General features: G+C 43.3%; 1 protein-coding gene across 1 annotated transcript in view; it reads right to left on the bottom strand.

Moving 5' to 3' along the window:
• The window catches only part of lamb3 (laminin subunit beta 3), a 39,864-nt gene extending 27,510 nt beyond the window's left edge, over positions 1 to 12,354 (bottom strand). The window contains exons 1-3 of the mRNA XM_030092556.1: positions 12,295 to 12,354; positions 12,164 to 12,212; positions 8,738 to 8,892 (exon numbers count right to left, since the gene is read on the bottom strand). Of these exons, the coding sequence (XP_029948416.1) occupies positions 8,738 to 8,892; positions 12,164 to 12,188 (180 nt within the window). The 5' untranslated portion in view covers positions 12,189 to 12,212; positions 12,295 to 12,354. The remainder of the gene's footprint in view (positions 1 to 8,737; positions 8,893 to 12,163; positions 12,213 to 12,294) is intronic.
• Between the last annotated feature and the right edge of the window lie 9,264 nt (positions 12,355 to 21,618).

The raw sequence follows: 21,618 nt of genomic DNA, 5'->3' as shown, positions 1-21,618 counted from the left end.
CAAGCCGGGGCGAAGTTTATGGCGGCGGTACTATGTCATAGAGGATTGATGACAGGCTAGTTTACCTACCTTGGCACACACATCAATCAACACACACACTCACACAAATTCATTTTTTGGTGATATGATTAAATCATATCAAAGGGGGGTATGTTGGGTACTTTAAATTATCTCTATGGCCACAATGAAATAAAGGGAACAGCTATATTAACTGCATATCAGCTATATTAACTGCATATCAGGCCACTGTGACACTTGTTCCTGAGAACAATTGCACCAAGTTTACAAGATGTTCTGCTAAAGTGTAAACATACCCACATGTTCTGGAGATATCAACACACACACACACTAGTGTTCCAAACATCCTCAATCAAGATGTCAGCTCTTGGTTGGCAGCTGACATCAACACCAAATTGTCCAATTGTGAACCTACCAGCCTCTCTGTCAGGGCCCTGCACAGAAGAACATGGAATAAAAGCTCTGTCTCATGAACGATCAGGATCCTTTCGGGGCGAAATACTACGTATCTTTCCCCGTAAAGGTCCAGCACTGAGCATTACATCTGGCTATACTTAGAATAAATGGTAATAATCTGAAGTCAGTTGTTTTGGCATTTTTCATACCAAACATAGAATCAAAGAACCGGGTGGAGTCGAAAGTCCTAGGCTCCAACACACTCACAGTCAAAAAAAAGTTTTTATACAAACACACACACATATTACTCTCGGCAACAGCTGGCAGGTGTGAATTAAAAATTCCTCTAGAATTTTCTAGTTGTATTTGCAAACCTTAGTAATCCCCACAGACGAGATACAGTCCCTGTAAGGAGGACAAAAAACAGACCCCCTCCCCAAATAAACAAACAGGTAAAATAATTGAATCCATTAGAAAAGCTCAAAATGAAAACTGATTAAAAAAAAGTTAATCAAATGGCCAATAAGCTGTGGAAGAAAAAAACTTAAAATGTCTAAAAAGTGCTGAACTAGTTTAATCAGACAAGAAAATAATAAAAGACAATAAATACAAATTGCTTTCAACTCTTAATATGGTTAAATCAAAATCACTCCTTATCACAAGCACACAGATACAAACTGCAACTGCAAACTGCTTGACTTCTTCACCACAAAAATTGACGACATCCACTCCTCTCTCTCACCTTCAAACAGCTCCTCCATTGAAACTCCTTCAACACCAATCACACAACAGTTATTTTTTTGGTTTTCAGCAGGAGGTATCAGAAAAGTTACCACAGGGATAACTGGCTTGTGGCAGCCAAGCGTTCATAGCGACGTCGCTTTTTGATCCTCCGATGTCGGCTCTTCCTATCATTGTGAAGCAGAATTCACCAAGCGTTGGATTGTTCACCCACTAATAGGGAACGTGAGCTGGGATTAGACTGTCGTGAGACAGGTTAGTTTTACCTTACTGATGATGTGTTGTTGCAATAGTAAATCTGGTTTCTGCCCCTCCCACAGTACAGAGACTGCACTCATCAGAGTTACAAACGACCTGATGATGGCCTCTGGTTCTGGTTCCACTTCTCTCCTCATCCTCCTCCACCTCTCTGCTACGTTTGATACAGTCGACCACAACATCCTCCTTCACCGTCTCCAGCATTACATCGGTGTCACTGGTCCCGCCTCCACTGGTTTCGCTCCTACCTCACCGACAGGACGGAGTACGTGGCTCTGGGGGAGGCAGAATCCAGGCCTCACACCGTCACTTGTGGGGTCCCCCAGGGCTCCGTACTCGGTCCCTCCCTCTTTACCATATACATGCTTCCCCTTGGTCATGTTGTCAGCAAGCATGGGATTAACTTCCATTGCTATGCTGACGACACACAACTCTACATCAAAATTTCATCGAACAGCTCTCCTACCCTCTCTGTCTCCCCCCTCAGCTCCTGCCTGGTGGACATAGGGGCGTGGATGAGTCAAAACTTCCTGCAGCTTAATGGCTCAAAAACAGAAGCCATTCAAACGGGTACTCCTCATCAACTCCGCTCCTCTCCTCTCACCTCTGTTTCATTCCTTGGTCACACCATTCCCCTCTCTCCCTCTGTTACAAACCTTGGGGTCAAGTTTGACCCCCACCTCTCTTTTGACAATCATGTCGCCTCCATTTGCAAAACCTCTTTCTTCCACCTCCGTAACATTTCCACACTACATTCCTCCCTCTCCCTCCCTGCTGCAGAGAAGCTTGTCCACGCCTTTGTCTCCTCCAGGCTGGACTACTGTAATGCACTCCTCATTGGGATCTCTGGCAGGAGCCTCCAGAAGCGCCAGTATGTACAGAACAGCGCTGCCAGAGTCCTGATAAGGGGCGGAAGCATGAGCACATCACTCCCATCCTCCACACTCTCCACTGGCTTCCCATTCAGGCCCGTATAGAGTACAAGATCCTTCTGCATCCCCATCACTGTCTGCACGGTGCGGCCCCCACCTCCCTACTCAACTGCTCCACCCACACACCGCCGCCCAGACCCGGTCAGGCCAACTGCACCATCTGGTCCAGCCCAGGACACGGCTCAAAACCATGGGGGACCGGGCCTTTGAAGCCGCAGCTCCCCGTCTGTGGAGCACTCTCCCAGACCACCTTAGGGCCCCACAGACGGTGGGCGCTTTCAAAAAAGGACTGAAGACCTTCCTTTTTAGAAAGGCAGACCAGCGCTAATGTTGCTTTTAAAGTATGCTGTATTGTAATGTTTTTAAACCTGTGCTTGTTTTAACCTTGTGCCTATTGTAGCACTTTGAGATTTGGCTTCAAATGAAAAGTGCGTTACAAATAAAACTTATTATTATTATTATTAGTATTATTATTAAAACATCTGGAGAAAAAGGAACTTATTAGAAAACTATGAAAATTTGAAAGAGGATCACTGAGGGTCAATGAAAATAAAAAAGTTCTGAGGCTACTCTTCGCTTAGAATTCTGAATTTAATCTCTCACTCTACAATCCCTAGCAAAAAGTATGGACTCACCAGTCTTGGACGAGCACTCACTCAGAAATTTTATTATGTAGAACAAACTCAGACAAAAAGCATGAAACAATCGCAAGGTCATTCCAAAGTGAAACACCTTGGCATTCAGAAACACTAAAAGAAATGAAGAAAAAACATTGTGCTGGTCAGTAAATGTTACTTTTATAGAGCAAGTGCAGGGAAATAAAAATAAATATGGAATCACTCAATTCTGAGGAAAAAAATTGGAATCACTCCATTTTGAGTAGAAAACAAGGACGCACCCAGTCAATTTCCTTTTCCTCAATTGGGCACCTGCCTCAAATTACATCTGTTTGTTGGTCAGCAATTAAAAACAGTGCAGTTATCACAGCTTGAAGGCTACCGGACCGATTAGCAAGAATCATGGCTCCAACAAGAGAGATGTCTCTTGAGACCAAAGACAGGATTATCAAACTTCTTGAAGAAGGTAACTCTACACATATGGTTGCCAAAGATGTGGGCTGTTCACAGTCAGCTGTATCGAAGATCTGGACCAAGTACGAACAGCATGGGAAGGTTGTTAAAATCAAGCGTACTGGTAGACCATGGAAGACATCTAAGCGTCAAGACAAACAGCTAAAGGCCATATGTCTTGAAAACAGAAAATGCACAACAAGACAAATGAAGAAGAAATAGGAGGAAGCTGGAGTCACTGTTTGTGACGGAACTGTGCAAAATCGCTTAAAGGAAATGGGATTTTCATACAGGAAAGCTAAAAGGAAACCATCATTGATGCTTAAACAGAAAAGAAAAAGACTGCAGTGGGCTAAGGAGAGGCAATCATGGACTGTGGATGACTGGATGAAGGTTATCTTCAGTGATGAGTCAAAAATCTGCATTGGACAAGGTGATGATGCTGGAACTTTGCTTCTGTTCCAGTAAGATTTACAAAGAGGACTGCCTAAAGAAAACATCAAAATTCCCACAGTCCTTGATGATATGGGGCTACATGTCAGGCAAAGGCTCTGGGGAGAAGGCTGTGGTTAAATCTTCAATAAATGCACAAGTTTACATTGACATTTTGGACAGCTTTCTTATCCCTTCAATTGAAAAAATGTTTGGGAATGATGAAATCCTTTTCCAAGATGACAATGCATCATACCATAGAGCAAAAACAGTGACAGTGTTCCTTGGAAAAAGACGCATCCAGTCAATGTCATGGCCTGCAAATAGCCCAGATCTCAACCCAACTGAAAATCTGTGGTGGAAATTGAAAAAAAAAAAGCTCCACAGCAAGGCTCTGACCTGCAAAGATGATCTGGTAACTGCAATCAAAGAGAGCTGGCACCAGATTGATGAAGAATACTGTTCGTCACTCATCAAGTCCGATGATCAGAGCCTCAGTGACTGCAAGCTGTCAGAAAAGCCAGAGGTGGTGCAACTAAATACTAGTGATGTGTTTTGTTTTTTCTTTGTCTGTTTTTCATGATTCCATATTTGTTTCCCTGTGCTTGGTCTATTAAAGTAACATTTAAGTAAAGTAACATTTACTGACTAGCACAGTCCTGGTCGTGGAACAGTGGACCAGCTCTATACCCTCCATAGGGTGCTCGAGGGTTCGTGGGAGTTTGCCCAACCAGTCCACATGTGTTTTGTGGATTTGGAGAAGGCATTCGACCGTGTCCTTCGTGGTGTCTTGTGGGGGGTGCTCCGGGAATACGGAGTCCGGGGCCCCTTGTTAAGGGCCGTCCGGTCTTTGTATGACCGGAGTAGGAGTCTGGTCCGGCAGTAAGTCGGACCTGTTACCGGTGCATGTTGGACTCCGGCAGGGCTGCCCTTTGTCACCGGTTCTGTTCATAATCTTCATGGACAGAATTTCTAGGTGCAGCCAGGGGCCGGAGGGGGTCCGGTTCGGGAACCACAGGATTTCATCTCTGCTTTTTGCAGATGATGTTGTCCTGTTGGCTTCATCGAACCCGGACCTACAGCATGCACTGGGGCGGTTCGCAGCCGAGTGTGAAGCGGCAGGGATGAGGATCAGCACCTCCAAATCCGAGGCCATGGTCCTCGACCGGAGGAAGGTGGCTTGCCCCCTCCAGGTTGGTGGAGAGACCCTAGCCCAAGTGGAGGAGTTCAAGTATCTTGGGGTCTTGTTCACGAGTGGGGGACGGATGGAGCGTGAGATTGACAGGCGGATCGGTGCAGCGGCTGCAGTCGTTGTATCGGTCCGTCGTGGTGAAGAAGGAGCTGAGCCGAAAGGCGAAGCTCTCGATTTACCGGTCAATCTACGTTCCCACCCTCACCTATGGTCATGAGCTTTGGGTCATGACCGAAAGGACAAGATCCCGGATACAAGCGGCCGAAATGAGCTTCCTCCGTAGGGTGGCTGGGCGCTCCCTTAGAGACAGGGGGAGGAGCTCAGTCACCAGGGAGGAGCTCGGAGTAGAGCCGCTACTCCTCCACATCGAGAGGAACCAGCTGAGGTGGCTCGGACATCTGTTTAGGATGCGTCCTGGACGCCTCCCCAGGGAGGTGTTCCGGGCATGTCCCACTGGGAGGAGACCCCGGGGAAGACCCAGGACACGCTGGAGAGACTATGTCTCTCGGCTGGCCTGGGAACGCCTTGGGATCCTCCCAGAGGAGCTGGAGGAAGTGTCTGGGGACAGGGAAGTCTGGGCATCCCTGCTGAGACTGCTGCCCCCGCGACCCGGCCCCGGATAAGCGGTAGAAAATGGATGGATGGATGGATGGATGGATGGACTAGCACAATGTTTTTTCTTCATTTCTTTTAGTGTTTCTGAATGCCAAGGAGTTGCACCTTTGAAAAACTTCATTATTGTTTCATGCTTTTTATCTGAGTTTGTTCTACAGAATAAAATATCTGAGTGAGTGCTCGTCCAAGACTGGTGATTCCATACTTTTTGGTATGGGTTGTAGTAAGCAGTCCAAAAGTTGGTTCCCTAAAAGCACATATAATTCTGAGTTTAAGGTCAAATTCTGAGAAAAAAAAAGTCAACATTTAAATGGAAATTTAAAGTCTTTGTTTTTTGTTTTTTTTTTGGGGGGGGGTTAATGTCTTCAGTCTCATGGAGTATTTTTTTTTTTTTTTTTCAATATGCATCTTTTGTGAGCTGTCTTATTTTTGTTTTAGAGGTGAACCATGTTTTGTGTCTGAAGATTAATTTAATTGGTGGGAAGTGATGAAAGCAACCGATGACTGAAGATGTATGGATCTGTGTTGACTTCAGTAAGAGAATCTAATGCCATGATGCAATGAAGACAAGATGTGACTGGTCTGTGTGTGTGTGTGTGTGTGTGTGTGTGTGTGTGTGTGTGTGTGTGTGTGTCTGTATTTGTGGCTGTGTGTGGTGCCTTCCTGCTCCTCCCTGTCTGGATGAGGTATGGCTCAGGTAAATAAAGACAGAAAATAGATGAAAATCCACACCCTGCACAAGCATTTATCCCCCAAGGCTAAGCAAACCAAGCTGTGCGGGGCCGTCTGTTCCACAGACTGGGAGCCACGACTGCAAAAGCTTGATCTCCTCTAGTTTTTAAAATTGATTGAGAAACATCAAGGATTGTCTGGTCAGCTGGCCTGGGGGCTCTGGAGAGTTGGTGGGCCTGGACAAGGTCAGATAAATGAGCTGGGGCTAGTCCGTTCAGCTACTTAAAAAACAAATGAAAGAATCTTAAACACAAGAACAAAAAAAAAATGCAATTACAGTTTAAATATTTACACACAGGAATTCAAACTAGCAAATGGAAGAAAGAAACATTTGGTTATGTTAAAGGTCAGCTGGTGCTAAAGCTAATTTGGGTATCTGAATAAGATGGGGTGTAATAGAATGTTGTGACTTGAAATTTCAGGAAATAAAGAAAAGGACCAAGTAAAGCTGAACAACACACGGAAAAAAACTGAAATAAAAGTTTTACGAACATGAAGGGGTGTGGTGCTGACACAACATTGACCCCAAAACATTCCAGAAGGTGATTAAATCTATTTCGGCATGAATCATAGCGACCTTCCATCCTGCATTGTTTACAATACCACTGTATCTGATAAGGCTTCAATCCTCTATTGTTTCAACAAACATGTTATTGCCCCTGGCTCCCTGTTCTTGGTATTCTGATTGACGAGCAGGTTTTCTTTGGCTCTCATTTAGACTGCCTGACCAAAAAAGTTTAAGATTTGAGTTGAAACTTATTTTGGATTTCAGGTTTACTGGTTTGGTTTCCATGGCCAATGCTGGTTACATATTCTTTCAGATGGAATGGTTGAAGCAGTGAGAATCTCGGGCTTTCTCGGAGCAGCTTAGTGTCATTATTTTCTTTTCATAAAACATTATGATGGTTCCAGTGCAGCAGATACAAGTCATTTTAATTAGCTAAGGAAGACTTTAGTATCACTAGAAACCAAAGGTTGTGTTTGAAGTATTGAATCAGGAAAACTCTCGAAAACGTATGTTTGTCCTGTTCTTTTATACGAGGGGGTACCGGAAAGTTCCCGGACTGTGTTTATAATTTTAAAACAAGAATGATTTCAGACTTGTGGCCATTATATGTCGCTATAGCATAGCCTTGAGGATAACTGTGAAAAATTTCACCTCCCAAAGACACACAGGCAGCTCACAGCCGGTGTTTATGTTACTACAGTCTTTCTTCGAAAAATCCCAAAATGCTCCGGCGCCTCTGAACCAGGAGCAGAACCAGGCTGGGTGGACATGTGCCAGGAGCTGAAAGGCAGCTGGAGGACGATGGAGGCTGTTTGGAAGATCCTCCCTGCTGCGGCGCTCCGGGAGGCGGTCAGGCTGAAGCGGCGGCGCTGTGGGAGAGGGGGGACGGTTTTACCCACAGGGCTCTGCGGTTAAACAGTTCCTGGTGAGAAACGGCATGGCCCTGCTGCTCCATCCGCCGTATCCCCGCCATTTAGCCCCGTCAGACTTCTGTCTCTTCTCAAGAATGAACACGGAACTGAAGGGGCGGAGCTTTGATGACGTGGAAGAGGTGAAAAAAAAAATCGAAGGACGCTCTTAAAGGAACCATTACGCAGGCGCATGCTGACTGTACTGAGCAATGGAAATCCCGGCTGCAGCGCTGGATTAAAGCCGAAGGAGAGGACTGTGAAGGTGACAGTTTTGATTAAATGTGAAAATAAAAAAATGAAAAGTTATAACCACAGTGCGGTTACTTTCCGGTACCCCCTCGTAGCTTTTGTAAAACAATTTACTGTACTCCGGTTTGTGAGTTAGGACATTCTGTATCTTCAGTTGTGTTGAAATTTGATTGTGAACCCTACATCCGGTGAACAATACAGAACAAAAAGCTATAATTTGATTTATTTGTTTCACTTTACTGGTTTCACTGAGGATCATCAGAAACACCCTTGATTAGAGACTGAATTATCTGATTGCATCACAGAGTCTGAGACAGAATAAGAACTGCAGGCATGACAGGCATTTCGCACGGAGTCTGTCTTGTTTTGGATGGTAAAGCCTCATTTCAAAACGGCCATTTGGTGCCTCGTGACCCAGCCAGCAGCTGGAGACGGGTCGCTCAGACGCTGCTCAAACAGTACGATTGTGACATGTTCTGGCACTGGAAGCAGACAGAGCTGTGAAACTGCACGTTTGTGTGTTCATGACGGCCTCTGCCCTACTCACCAGACTCACATGCCTGACCTGAGTGAACAGCTGCTTTATCCTCAGCCTCCCTCTGGTCCTCTACCTCAGGATAAGGGCTGCTTTGTCTATACTATCTGAGCATGAACCTCGATCTGAACACAAGGATGTGCCTCACCTGTTCGTACGGGGTGCAGTAGATCTCAGGGCTGCTGAGGCCGCAGGTGGAGGAGGCTTGTAGGAGATGACCCCTACCCAGCAACAGGTCACTGCTGGGTGGGTAACAGGCCCCTCTGTAACAGTCCCTCTGTGCTTGGGACAGTGTTGCCATGGCTGAATAAAATCAGAGACAAAGATAAACTACTGAGAATTGAAACAGTATGATTCCTTAGCACAGTGATGCCCAAGTGTCTCCTGACAGACAATGAATACTACTACTTTTAGTGTGTGTGTGACAGTTTGAGTGAAATCCATTTCAATGGACATCTTCCACAAAGTTTTCCTTCTTCACAACTCTGAGAAAATGTTTTTTTGTTTCAGTCATTTTTTTTCCAAGAAGTAAGATTTTACAGGTTAAAATAATTTCTATCAGTAGTCAGACTGTTATATTCCAGCCTCACATGAATGTTCAACACTAAATACTATTATTTATTTATTACTGTTATTGACTTATTATTTAAGTAAAATATGCAAAAGTTTTGACTTTTTAAAGTTGGTATAAGAAAAATACTGAAAAACATAAATGTTATGCAAATCTTTTCTTTGTCTGAAGGTTATTTGAAAACAAAAGTTCAGCAGTTTGTTTTAATTTGCATAGAAACAGCACATTTTGGCTCTCTTGTCTTTAACATCGGGCTCACACTGGACCACAGTGCATGTCCGATCTGGCTCCGGTACGGAATTACTGGAGCACTGTCACTCACACCGCCTCCGGTGCCTCTGCGGTCTGCTGGAGCAGGTTGCCAGATCCGTCGCTCTCTCAGAACAAACAATGTGAAACCCGTTTAACTCAACAGAAAGCAGCCCAAACCTCCATCTCTGTTGAAAATGCACATTAAAACTGTAACCATAAACACCATATTTCCATTATAAAAACATGTCACAAGCACATAACCACGTGTTCAAAGAAGCTTGATTGTGCAGAAACCTGCCCAACCTGGCAACACAGAGCTGCTCTGGGTCTCCAGCGTTTTTTGTACAATTTTGGTGTCATTTGACTTTCGTGCAGTGACAAAATGCAAAACCGTCCATTCTTAATGGATACATAATGACTCCACATACTGTATATAATGACTACATCGCGTTGTTTGTTCTATATTCTACCAGAGGAACTAAAAAAAGAATATTAAGGCAAAAGCATGACAGATTTTATTTTTAAAATCAGTTACTTTCAAAATCAGTTACTTTGGAACACTTTCCTTCCAACACCCGACTTGCATGTGTTTTTAGATTAACATGGTAGGGCTCTGGTGTCCGGAAAAAATAGGATCCTTGCGGAAAGTTTCCGGAGCGCCGGACGGGCTCCAGAGTGGTGCCGGAGCCAAACTGCAGCCACACTGCAGCCGCACCGTAGCTGGTGTGAGCCACAGCATTGATTCTAATGACTACTGATTAGTTGCGGTGTCTGGACCGGAGCTGGACCTGAGCCCGACCAGATTACAGCCAAGTCAGCCTGAATCCAAGTTGGCACTGACCAACTTGGCCCCACCCCTGGGAAACAGTCACGTCAGCCCCAAGCCGATTTGGGATTGACAAGTAAGTGAGATGCTTGCAGACATGTTTGATACCTCCCGGTTATTTACCAGTATTTTTTTTTCAGCGTGAGAAATACAATGTGGCATGAGTGCGTGACAAAAGAGGCTTTGGGCCGAGTTGGTAAGCAGCTTACAGTCAAGTCGGCCCTGACCAACACGGCCTCTTCAGAGCCCCCCCGCATCTGCGTGGAGCCAACTTAGCTATGTGCCGACTTCACTATTTACCGACTTGGCTTGGGGCCGAAGTGACTGTATCCCAGGGGGCGAGGCCTAGTTGGTAGGAGCCGACTTGGATTTGGGCCGACTTGACTGTATCCTAGCCAGACCGCATCCAATGTGAGCCTGGCGTAAGATTTTTTTGTAGCGTCTTACAGTAAAAATATCAAAACAATACAAATTATACATTATTGTTACAAACTATTATTTTATGTAATTATGTATATAAATTCCTGAGCAGTTACTAGGGTAGCAACAGCGTAGCTAATCGCAACAGTCTCAATTATGGAGGACAGTGCAACGGTGGGGGGAGGAGGAGGACTCTGCAGTGAAAAGAAGCTTGCTGGGTAATACACAACACAAATAGTTTGAAATGTTAAGGTGGTCAATCTGATGAACTTAAGTGAATTTACTTAAAGGTGCATTAAGGAGTTTTTCAACTTTAAAAATACTTTTTTCCCACCATAAATATGTTACACATTTTTAATGATGTGTACAATGTGCCCTGACATATTCATTGCTAGTACCGCTAACAGCGCTAAATTGTCACTTGAAAGTTGCAGTGCCGGTCCGGCTCCAGGATTTTTTTGTGGAGAATTTGAAAGGAATGACGTAATGCGTGCTCCGGCTGGCCTGATTTAGTTAGGTTTCATTTTGTCCACCATTACTCCTCCAGATTCTTAGTGAGCAACAACTGAGCAGGATCTTCCAGAAAGTAAGAACAGACTGGCTTCTAGCACTGCCACAGCTCCACACAGACTCCACCAGGTAGAAGAAACATAAATCTTACTCAAGTGCTAGTAAACGAGCGAAGACGGAGTTCCCCTCTTCCGCGCACGCAAGCCACAGGGACGAGTTTTTCACTAAGCTGCATTACGCCCATGGCCTGCAGGGGGCGCTGTTTCGCATAAAACGTGCAAACTCCTTAAGGCACCTTTAAAGTCTTTTGTGAGTCTTACTTTTACAACTGCTGTTATCAGCATGTGTTTACACAGAATTCCACTGTCATTCGTTAACACGAGAACCAGTTAATCCATAACACCAGCCAGGTGATCGCTCGTAGTCTGCTACAACTCGCTGTTGTGTGATTAGCTCCCATCTCACCTCTCCAGTGTATTTTCTCTCTGGGTTTTTATTAAAAAAAGTGTTTTTCAACCACCGCCATGTTCTTCTGCTTGTTTTTGACTGTCCTGCTTCCCGTTTACTGCACGTCATCACTTCACTACGTACAAGGGAACGCATGCGCGGAACAAATAATCCCCCAATCCGCTCCACTGTCAGGTGGCATTTATATGAGACACGGAGCGGATTATCAATCGATGTACACTACCTCGTACAATCGGCTCCGAAATACAATCCGCTCCGAGTGAAGCGGATCCACTTGGGCGTTTACATGACACATTTACAATCCGCTCCGCCTACAAGCCCATGTATACAGGCCCATGTAAACGTGCCTAGTGAGATGTTTCCCACCCAGTCTCACAATAACCCCATTAAAGAGGCTGAGAACGACTGAGAGACTGAAAGCTTTATGTAGCAGGATGAAAAACCTCACATTCATGCCGGAAATCTCTGCTATGAAGGATTAAAGAAGAAACAAACAAATCAGAAGTCACAGACAATGAAAATCCTACCTGTGAGAAGGAAGAGTATTCTCATGTTGTGTTTCTCTGATGAAAATGTCTGGAACAGAAGAGAAAACAAAGCCGTTGTCAGCAGGAGAATCACTACGAAGGCTTGAGGGTTTGATAAATCTGGAGCGCACCTGGCAGCTCAATCTGCTCAGTTTGTCAGAGGATATATGACTGCAGGCAGCAGCTTTATACTTACCTGAACGGCGTGAGTCAGAGCGTATGTCAGAGACACACCCTGCTGCAGCACTCCCTCAGCTGCATGAATCACACACATGCTCAGGCGTACAGTCTGGTATTCAAGTTCAAGCTATCTGCAGCACATCATCAAGATGACTCAGTGGATTATTGGCTCCCCAATTCCAAAACTGTGTGATTTTTATTCGAGCCATGTTCACAGCCAGGCTGTCAACATCAGACTCCTCTCACCCCAGTTGCCCCTGTTCACCTTCTTTCCCTTCAGGCACACTCAGAACCATCTGCACTCACTCAAACAGACTGAGATACTGCTTCCTCCCCAGAGCTGCGTAGAGTCTGATAGCTCATAAAAATGCAGAGTGCTGGATGTGAAGATCCCCAGCCTCACCTGCTGCTTCCTGTCAGTCAGAAAACTGGTGATCCACTGGCAGGTGGTGGGGATGGTGAGCTGAGTCAGTTTGTGATGGAGGATCTCATTGATGAGTGTGATGAACACTGAGCTGAAGTCCACGAACAGGATCCACCGACATATAATAACTATATTAAGATCACGTCTATCCATATTTATTTTTGACTTACAATATGGCTGCTACTGTCAAAGGTTGAAAACAGAATTTCGTTGTATCTCATGTATCTTGACAATACAGGGATCTCCTAGTCTTAATAACATCAAAAATCAAATAGCACCAGCTCCAAAACACAAAGTTCAACCATTCTACCTCCACAGTGTGCGTGTCTGTGTGTGTGTGTGTGTGTGTGTGTGTGGGTGTGTGTGTGTGTGTGTGTGTGTGTGTGCGCGCGCATGTACGCTGCATGTTACATTTTAACAACAGACACACAGCAGATCAAAAAGTTGCTTCTCTTTGTGTCTTTGTTGTGGAACTATTTGTTCGATGTTTAGAACATTACCCAATGATGAACTGAAACATTTAAAGATCACACACATTGCAGAGTTTGAGCTGTTTGCCTGCAGTCTTCCTACTATCTTCAGGGACACATTAAATTGGTTGCAGGGCTTTCTCTTCACTCTTTCAAGTGAACATGAGATGTCAATTCAGACTTCCCCAGACCCAGACTCAGAAAAAGTGGTGACCGTTACGTTTCTGTGGCTGCACCCAGACTGCAATGCCTGCCTATTCACATTAGAACTAATTAGAACCACTCTTGGTTGTTTGTCAAGCGTGTGTGCTGAAGACATACTTGTGTACTCTTTGGCTTTTGATTCGAATCAAGCAGTTACAGTTAATGACATTGTTTTATTCTGTACATTTCCTCTTGTTTTTAATTCTGAACTGTGAAGCACTTTGCCAGCCTCGGTTGTTTTCAAATGTGCTATTAAATTTTTTCGTGTCTTACAGGGGAAGTGAAATGAATATAATGCTAATTATAGCATTTTAATGCTTAACTCTAATGTGCTGTGGTGTGATAGGTCCAGACTGTGACTCAATCCTTATAGCTAAAATTCAATATCTATATAAACTTGACTTTCACCTAAAACATAACTCTTTCTGTGAGGACAGACTGGCCTAGTTTACATGTGTGTTTTTTCAATCTGACTATAAACAATCGTGTTAAACACACATGTATACATGAACGGCATACAAAGCCATCCATGATGAATCCTCGTTTAACAGGACCATGGGTGAAGCGGATTACATAGCGTTCTGTGACATGAGCACAAAGTCTCTCGTGGAACTTTCAGGTCTTTAGCTCTGCAGCAGCAGTCCTCAGCGCCGAGCAGAGAGTTTTTATCTGCTCAAATAATGTCCCAACATCTCCATGATACCTGCTGAAGGAGCAGCTGTTCCCCCGGCCGGGGCACCGCCCCGCCAAGCGGCACGTCTCGGTGTGAGCTCTGCTCCGCATGCCAATGTTTCGAATTAACTGGTGTCCGTGTTAACTTGTGATCAACAGATAACTGAAACTTGTAGTTCTTCTAGCGAACGTCGGTTATCTACAGTTACAGTAAATGTATAAGTTTAAAGGTGCATTAATGAGTTTTTCAACTTTAAAAATACTAATTTTCCACCATAAATGTGTTACACATTTTTAATGATGTGTAGAATGCGCTCTGACTGCCTGATATATTCATTGTAAGTACTGCTAACAGCGCTAAATTGTCAATTGAAAGTTGCAGTGCCGGTCCGGCACCAGCATTTTTTTGGGGAGAATTTGAAAGGAATGACGTAATGCACGCTCCGGCTGGCCTGCTTGAGTTAAGTTGCATTTTGTCCGCCATTACTCCTCCAGAGGCTTAGTGAGCAACAACTGAGCAGGAGCTTCCAGAAAGTAAGAAAAGAGCACTGCCACAGCTCCACACAGACTCCACCAGGCAGAAGAAAATTAAATCTTACTGAGCGCTACTAAAAGAGCGAGGAAGGAGTTCCTCTCTTCCGTGCACGCGAGCCACAGGCACAAGTTTTTCATTAAGCTGCATTACGTACAAGGCCTGCAGGGGGCACTGTTTTGCATAAAATGTGCAAACTCCTTAATGCACCTTTAAAGTCTTTTGTGAGTCTTACTTTTACAACTGCTGTTGTCAGCATGTGTTTACACAGAATTCCACTGTCATTTGTTAACACGAGAACCAGTTAATCCATAACACCTGTTGTGTGATTAGCTCCCATCTCACCTCTCCAGTGTATTTTCTCTCTGGGTTTTTATTAAAAAAGTGTTTTTCAACCACCGCCATGTTCTTCTGCTTGTTTTTGACTGTCCTGCTTCCCGTTTACTGCACGTCATCACTTCAATACGTGCAAGGGAACGCATGCGCGGAACAAATAATCCCCCATTCCGATCCGCTGTCAGGTGGCGTTTATATGAGACACGGAGCAGGAGTATCAATCGATGTACACTACCTCGTACAATCGGCTCCGAAATACAATCCGCTCCGAGTGAAGCGGATCCACTTGGGCGTTTACATGACACATTTACAATCCGCTCCGCCTACAAGCCCATGTATACAGGCCCATGTAAACGTGCCTAGTGAGATGTTTCCCACCCAGTCTCACAATTTGGGATGGGGATTAAAGAGGCTGAGAATGACTGAGAGACTGAAACACTTAAATTCCTAAAATACCAGTTTGACACAACATGTCTCTACAAGGTCTAAACACCAGTGATATCTGAAACACACGCTTCATAAAGCAGGACTGATCTGATTATTTCGCTCTGTAGTAACATTCATCATTTGGTGATCTTTGAGGTGTCCTTGGGGTTTTTTTCCATCTGATGAAAAGAGTCCATCACTTAGAGTGACTCATGTTAGTTCTGCTGATCATCACCGACGTGTTCAGAAACAGTAGCCCGAGGGCACACATACACGTTATGCTTTTCTTCTTGATCTATTTCAACAAGTCTGTGCATGTTGGCGTAGACCAAGTACAGGGTGTGTTGTGTGACACAACACACACACACACACCCCTTCAGACAAGTATTGTCTGGCCTGGTCTGACAGCAAGTGACTGTCGAACTGTAAAATTACTGTGTTTCCTGCCACTAAACATGGCTGCCTGATTACAGGGAGCAGGTAAACACTGTTGTTTCACAGATTTGTCTGGAACATGAAAAAAAGCAAACCACAACAATCCATTACTGATAACTGAGTGTTTATGTTACTCAATGTGCCTGTAAATGTTTCTACTGCTTGTTTTCCTTTACGTGAGATATAGACTGCAATCACACAAGTACTAAAAGAATCCGTTGGAGGTCTGTTCCATATTTCTCCACTTTGTGTTGTGACCCTGAGGAAGGACATACTTTGGACACAACACAAAGAGGATGGACTTCAGCATATCTGTGCTTCAATCTCTGTACTGGCTGCCTATGTGTGACAGGATTGACTTGAAAATCTTACTTCTGGGGGGTATTGCACAAAAGTAGGATAAATACATCCAGGATAAATGAAAATGCGGGGCTTGAGTAAGCCGAGTCAGTGTTTTCTCGGATTAATCGGTTGCACGTTTGCCGAGCCAGGATGAAAAGACGCGGCTTACTCAAGCCAGATGTGGAGCATCAGGATAAGTGCGCGTTCAAAGCGTTCTTCAGAAGACCACGACATCGATCACAGAATCACAGATTGAAAATGGAACAAGGACGAGCGTCTTCCTTCACCAGCATGAGCAGCAATGTGCGGACTATACCGCGGCTGTAGGGGGTGCTCACTTATATGGGGGGGTGCCCCAGAGTGAGGACTTTACACAAAACACATCCATTATTACAAGCCCGTACATCTGCTTTAAGTGACGTTTAAGGCATAGCGCCCCCACACTTCAATGGTGAGGACAAGTACTGCATGCAGGCCGGCATCTTCATTAAAGTGAAACAGTGATGCACAAATCAGACACTAAAAATGGCCTCATTCTGCATATGATCCGTGATTATGATCATACAAAAATAATGATAATAATAATAATAATAATAATAAAATACAGGAAATACACGGAGGAAACAGCATTTTGCCAATTTTTAGGATATTTATTTAAGAAAATTTCAACTCTGTGTCCGTGTTATCGATTGAATCAATTGTTCTCATGTTATGTTCTGTTTCATCCCTCATCTGTCATGAAGAACAAACCTGTCTGGCCAGAAGAGAACCTGCAGCAGGTGAAAACCAGACATAAAAATATTCTGCAGTCTGGTCAGTTACTGAAGTGTCACCCAAACAGCAATTATCAAATGAGGTGATGAATTTGTTTCTTCTGAGAATGAATTTCTGTCTGATTTTAGCCGTTAAAAGAGTGGAGTCAGAATGATGTGGGATCCGTTCACTCTTAAAGGTGGAGTCCTGAAATAGGAGGATTTTCCTATTTTCAGGAGACAGTTAAGACAAGCTCCAGTGCAGCCAGGTGAGCAGGGAGGCAGGCGAGGAAAAGAGGGGTGTTCCAGGCTGAAGTTCAAGTTTAAGGAAGCAAGTTCAAAGCGCAGCGTAACCATAAGCCTGACTCATAGTACTCAAACAACTGACTGAGGGAGTTCAACAGTCTGGCATCTGAGAGTGGACAGCAGTCAGCGTAAATAGACAGAGGAGCAGGTGGAACAGATGAGGCCACTCTCCAAATAGGTGACTCCAATGAGCTGATTGAACCGCCCACACAGCCTGCTCACCTGCAGACTGAAGGGGAGAGAGAAAGAGCAGCAAAGCAGACCCGGTCCATAGTGGACGAGGAGCGGGCATGACAATTATCAGGGGTGCACATAAGCTGGTGCGCATGTGCTACCATATTAAAAAATGCGTACCTGATGAAACATTGTAACGCTCATTTGCGTACCAAGATTTGGGAATAGCAAAGTGTGCAATTTAGTGCTGTGACGTTCAATGAACGAGCCGTTCGTTTGAACGGCTCTTTTAAGTATACAGTGCCCTGTATATAACACATAAAAAGTTTATAAAAGCTGTCTTTTGGTGGGCCCTTGTTCGATTACAGAGCAAACAGAGGTGCTCCACATCTCACACATAAAGAAAAATAAATTAGAGTCACACAAAAGTGGAGAAAATCCAAACAACCATAGGGATAACATGTCAAGCCAAAGTGGAAAGGACTCAGGGTCTGCTGTCAAAAAAAGCTGTAGTGAATTTTCTACTCTGGTATGAATAGTCTCAAATAGGACCCAGCTTACGTCAAGACAAGTGGTGCAAATACACCCTTGTTACTTACGACAATTATTATTTTACATTTCTGAGATGTCGGCCTGAGTCAACATCAGTGGGTTAATGAGAGATTAATTCATTGGCACTGTGGTTGCTTTCTGTTTAAGGCTGTGTAAGGACCTCTAGTCCATGCTTCAGACATGATGTGGAGGAAGGCACGAGTGCTCGTGTGTCCCTTACTCTATGACTCTACCTTTATTTTACAGCCAAAAATTCTTTTTGCTATTGTGGTCACCATGCCTGGGACCTATGACACCTCAAACTTGCAAATAATGTAAAAGTAATATACAGTTTTTCACAATTGTTAAAACACTAAACCCCATTGCCTGAACCAAACTCTCAGTGGCCTAAACTCATTTTTCAAATCATACATTCTTTCGGCAAAAACTTAAACACTGTTCAGGTCCTGTGCTCAATTTGCAAAACCCATCTGCTCTTTTTTGCAAAACCTCAGACACATTCTCAGTCACTAAACACATTTCACAACATTTTTGCAAAATTGTAATCACTGGCAGCAAAATGTGAACACAACTCCAACACAGCTGTCATCTTTTACACACAACAGCTCAAAACTGAACACATATTTCTAATGATGTGATCAGACCAAGTGCGCACAGAGACAAGATGCTGCAGGCTGAATCTCCAGGGTCGTGACCATGCAGTAGTGTGCTTTTGTTTTGTTTGTTTTGTATTTATTTTTTGTAATGACAGTGAATTTAGAAATCACTTTGACTTAGATGCTTTTTTTTTTTTTTTTTTTTTTTTTTTGCTAAGTGCATTTACAGTAAAATAAACATTTTCTGTGTATTACACACGCTTAAAGCTGCTGGGTTACTGTAAAAATAACCCACATTGGGTGACATTGCTGACCCAGCGCTGGGTCCAAAAGGGACCGAGCCAATGCTGGGCTATTTCTACCCAGCAGCCGTTTGGGCTGAAGAGTTGACCCTGATGCTGGGTCAAGATTTGTCAGCGTGTCTGGGAAGGTTACTTTAAAGATGTAATCCCTTAGAATTCAGACACAAGTTCCCTCTGCCATGCAAAGCTGTCAAACCCTCCACTGGAAGCCAGCTGGGGTTCAGTGCAGTGCATTGACATGTAGAGGAAAAGGTTTGAACTAACAACCTCACAACCGCTAGAGAACCACTCTACCGACTCAGCCACAACTGTACATGTCTATGGAGAGGAATGTCATATGTCTTTTCCTTCTTAGTCATTTCAGTAATCCTCAGTGAGAACACAGGACTCCAGTTTTCTGCTGCGTTTGTTGCCAGAAGTCTCCAGATGCAAGAAAGTGAAGGAGTTGCAGGAATGTTCAAAATGGTGATTCTTCTCTTCCCTTCAGCCACAAAATCATCAACTCACCCTGCTGGGTCAACGCAATTCACCTCATTTTGGGTAGAAGTGACCCAATCTGCACAAAATCTAGGGCTACCCAGAAAATAGGTTGGGGAAATAACCCAGCAGGTTTCAGAGTGAGGACTGCTGCTGTGTCCTCAGTGATTTCATGTAGAGTCTAATGAACGATCTGAGGTGAAGATGTTTTTACCTGCTGTGTGTGAGATCTGAACACATAGTGTGGTTTTGAACACAGGAGAACTGGTTTTGAGGTGATAATTTGATTTTGAAAGAAAAGTCTGAGGTTGTGTGAATGTAGTGTGGATTTTTGGATTTGTGTTTAAGGTTTTGAGAAAATGGATGGAGGTTTCAAGAAATGTGTTTTGACAATTGTGAAAAACTGTAATTTTAACCAACATATTGATTTGGCTCTGAGGCCTCTATTCTGACAGCACAACGTAGCCAGCGGAGGCTGTGTATTCCTGTTTTTGACAGGCGCAGCAGGGGTTTTTGACTCGTCCGCTGCGCTTGCACTGAGATGGGCATGGCCGCGCACCAGGGGAGGTGTTGATAGATTCAGCTGGGCATAGTGATACTTTTGTGCTGAAGGTATGCGTCGGCTGAGGAGCAGATAGTCTGATTATAATTTGTCTAAGAAAACCTCACAGGCAAGTTTCCAACTTGTCAGTGCTATTAAAGATATACAAGATCACACATGAAATAAATACATTTTTTCTTAAATCTTCCCCCCCCTCTTCCTTTGTTTGGACTGCTGGGTTTGAGTCTGAGGAGCTCCTTTAGTTGTCTAGAAGCTATTTCTCGTTGAAAAATAATTAAATGAACTAGACCATTCCCGCAGGAATGGTCTAGTTCCGCAGTACTAGACAATTCCCGCAACTAGACAATTTCCGCAGTACTGCTCTCCCTCGGATCCCATATCTCTCTCACTTGTATATTAAAATGTCATGATTAATAGTATCAAAAGCTTTCTGGAGATCAAGGAATATTCTGATTGTATACATTTTTTTCTCCAACGAATTTGCTATTTCCTCAACAGAATCTAAAGTGCTAATACAGTTGACCTATTTGACCTGAACCCGTACTGACTTTCACTAAGTATTTTATTTTTTTTCCAGAAATGTATTCAAACGGACAACAAAAAGCTTTTCTAATATTTTGGAAAATTGAGAAAGTAACGAGACTGGTCTATAATTTGTAAAATAAGGTTCATCCCCAGCTTTATACAGTGGGATTACTTTGGCTAATTTCATTACCAGTTTGAAAAGATAAGTTGCAGATGTAGGTGAGCGGCTTTGAAATACATTGAATAACATTTTTGACAAGACTCATATCAATATCATTGCAGTCTCGTGATGTTTTATTTTTATATGTAGAAACTACCTGAATTACTTCTTTTTTCAACATTGCTCAGAAACATTGAGCTTAGATTTCGATCGATAAAATTTTGATTGCCTGTGTCTCTCCCCACATCTGGAATCTTTTCAGCTAGGTCACTTCCAATATTGACAAAAAACTTATTAAAGCAATTGGCCACATCCATCATATTATCATTTTCGTTTCCTTCCACAGTGAAATGATTGGGGTAACATAAAATTCCTTTAGATTTATTTATTACGTTCTTCAGTATTTTCCATAATTCTCTTATATTGTCTTTGTTGTTAGCCAATAATTTACAGAAATAATCTTTCTTTGCAGTTCTGATAATATTTGTTAGCTTGTTTTTATGTTTTGTATTTATTTTCAGTTTCCTTAGTTCTTGATTTAATGAACTTTTTATATAGCATATTCTTCTTTCTACAGGCATTCTGCAATCCCTTAGTAATCCATGAATGACCTTTTTGTTTGAAAATTTAATTTCTTTTCCTGAAGGGACATTTTTTATCATACAGCATTTGAAATATTTTAATAAACGCATCATATGCATCATGCGCATTTCTTTTATTATACACCTCTTCCCACTTGTGTGTTGTTAAGTCACTTTTGAAAGCATTTATTGATTCCTCTGTTCTTAATCTTATATACTGAGTTTTTTGTTCCTGTTGATAAGATTTGTAGCAGCTATCAAAGACTGTAAATACTGGTAAATGGTCACTTATATCACATACTAACAGTCCACTTGTTGAGTCATTAAGAATATCATTTGTCAAAATATTGTCAATTAATGTAGAACTACGAGATGTTATTCAACTTGGTCGAGTGATTTTGGGATACAAATTAAATGTGTATATTGTATCAACGTAATTGTCAATCA

This window comes from Salarias fasciatus, chromosome 5, assembly GCF_902148845.1.
Source record: "Salarias fasciatus chromosome 5, fSalaFa1.1, whole genome shotgun sequence".
NCBI classification, from domain to species: Eukaryota; Metazoa; Chordata; class Actinopteri; order Blenniiformes; family Blenniidae; genus Salarias; species Salarias fasciatus.
This window is presented reverse-complemented; position numbering and strand designations above follow the sequence as displayed.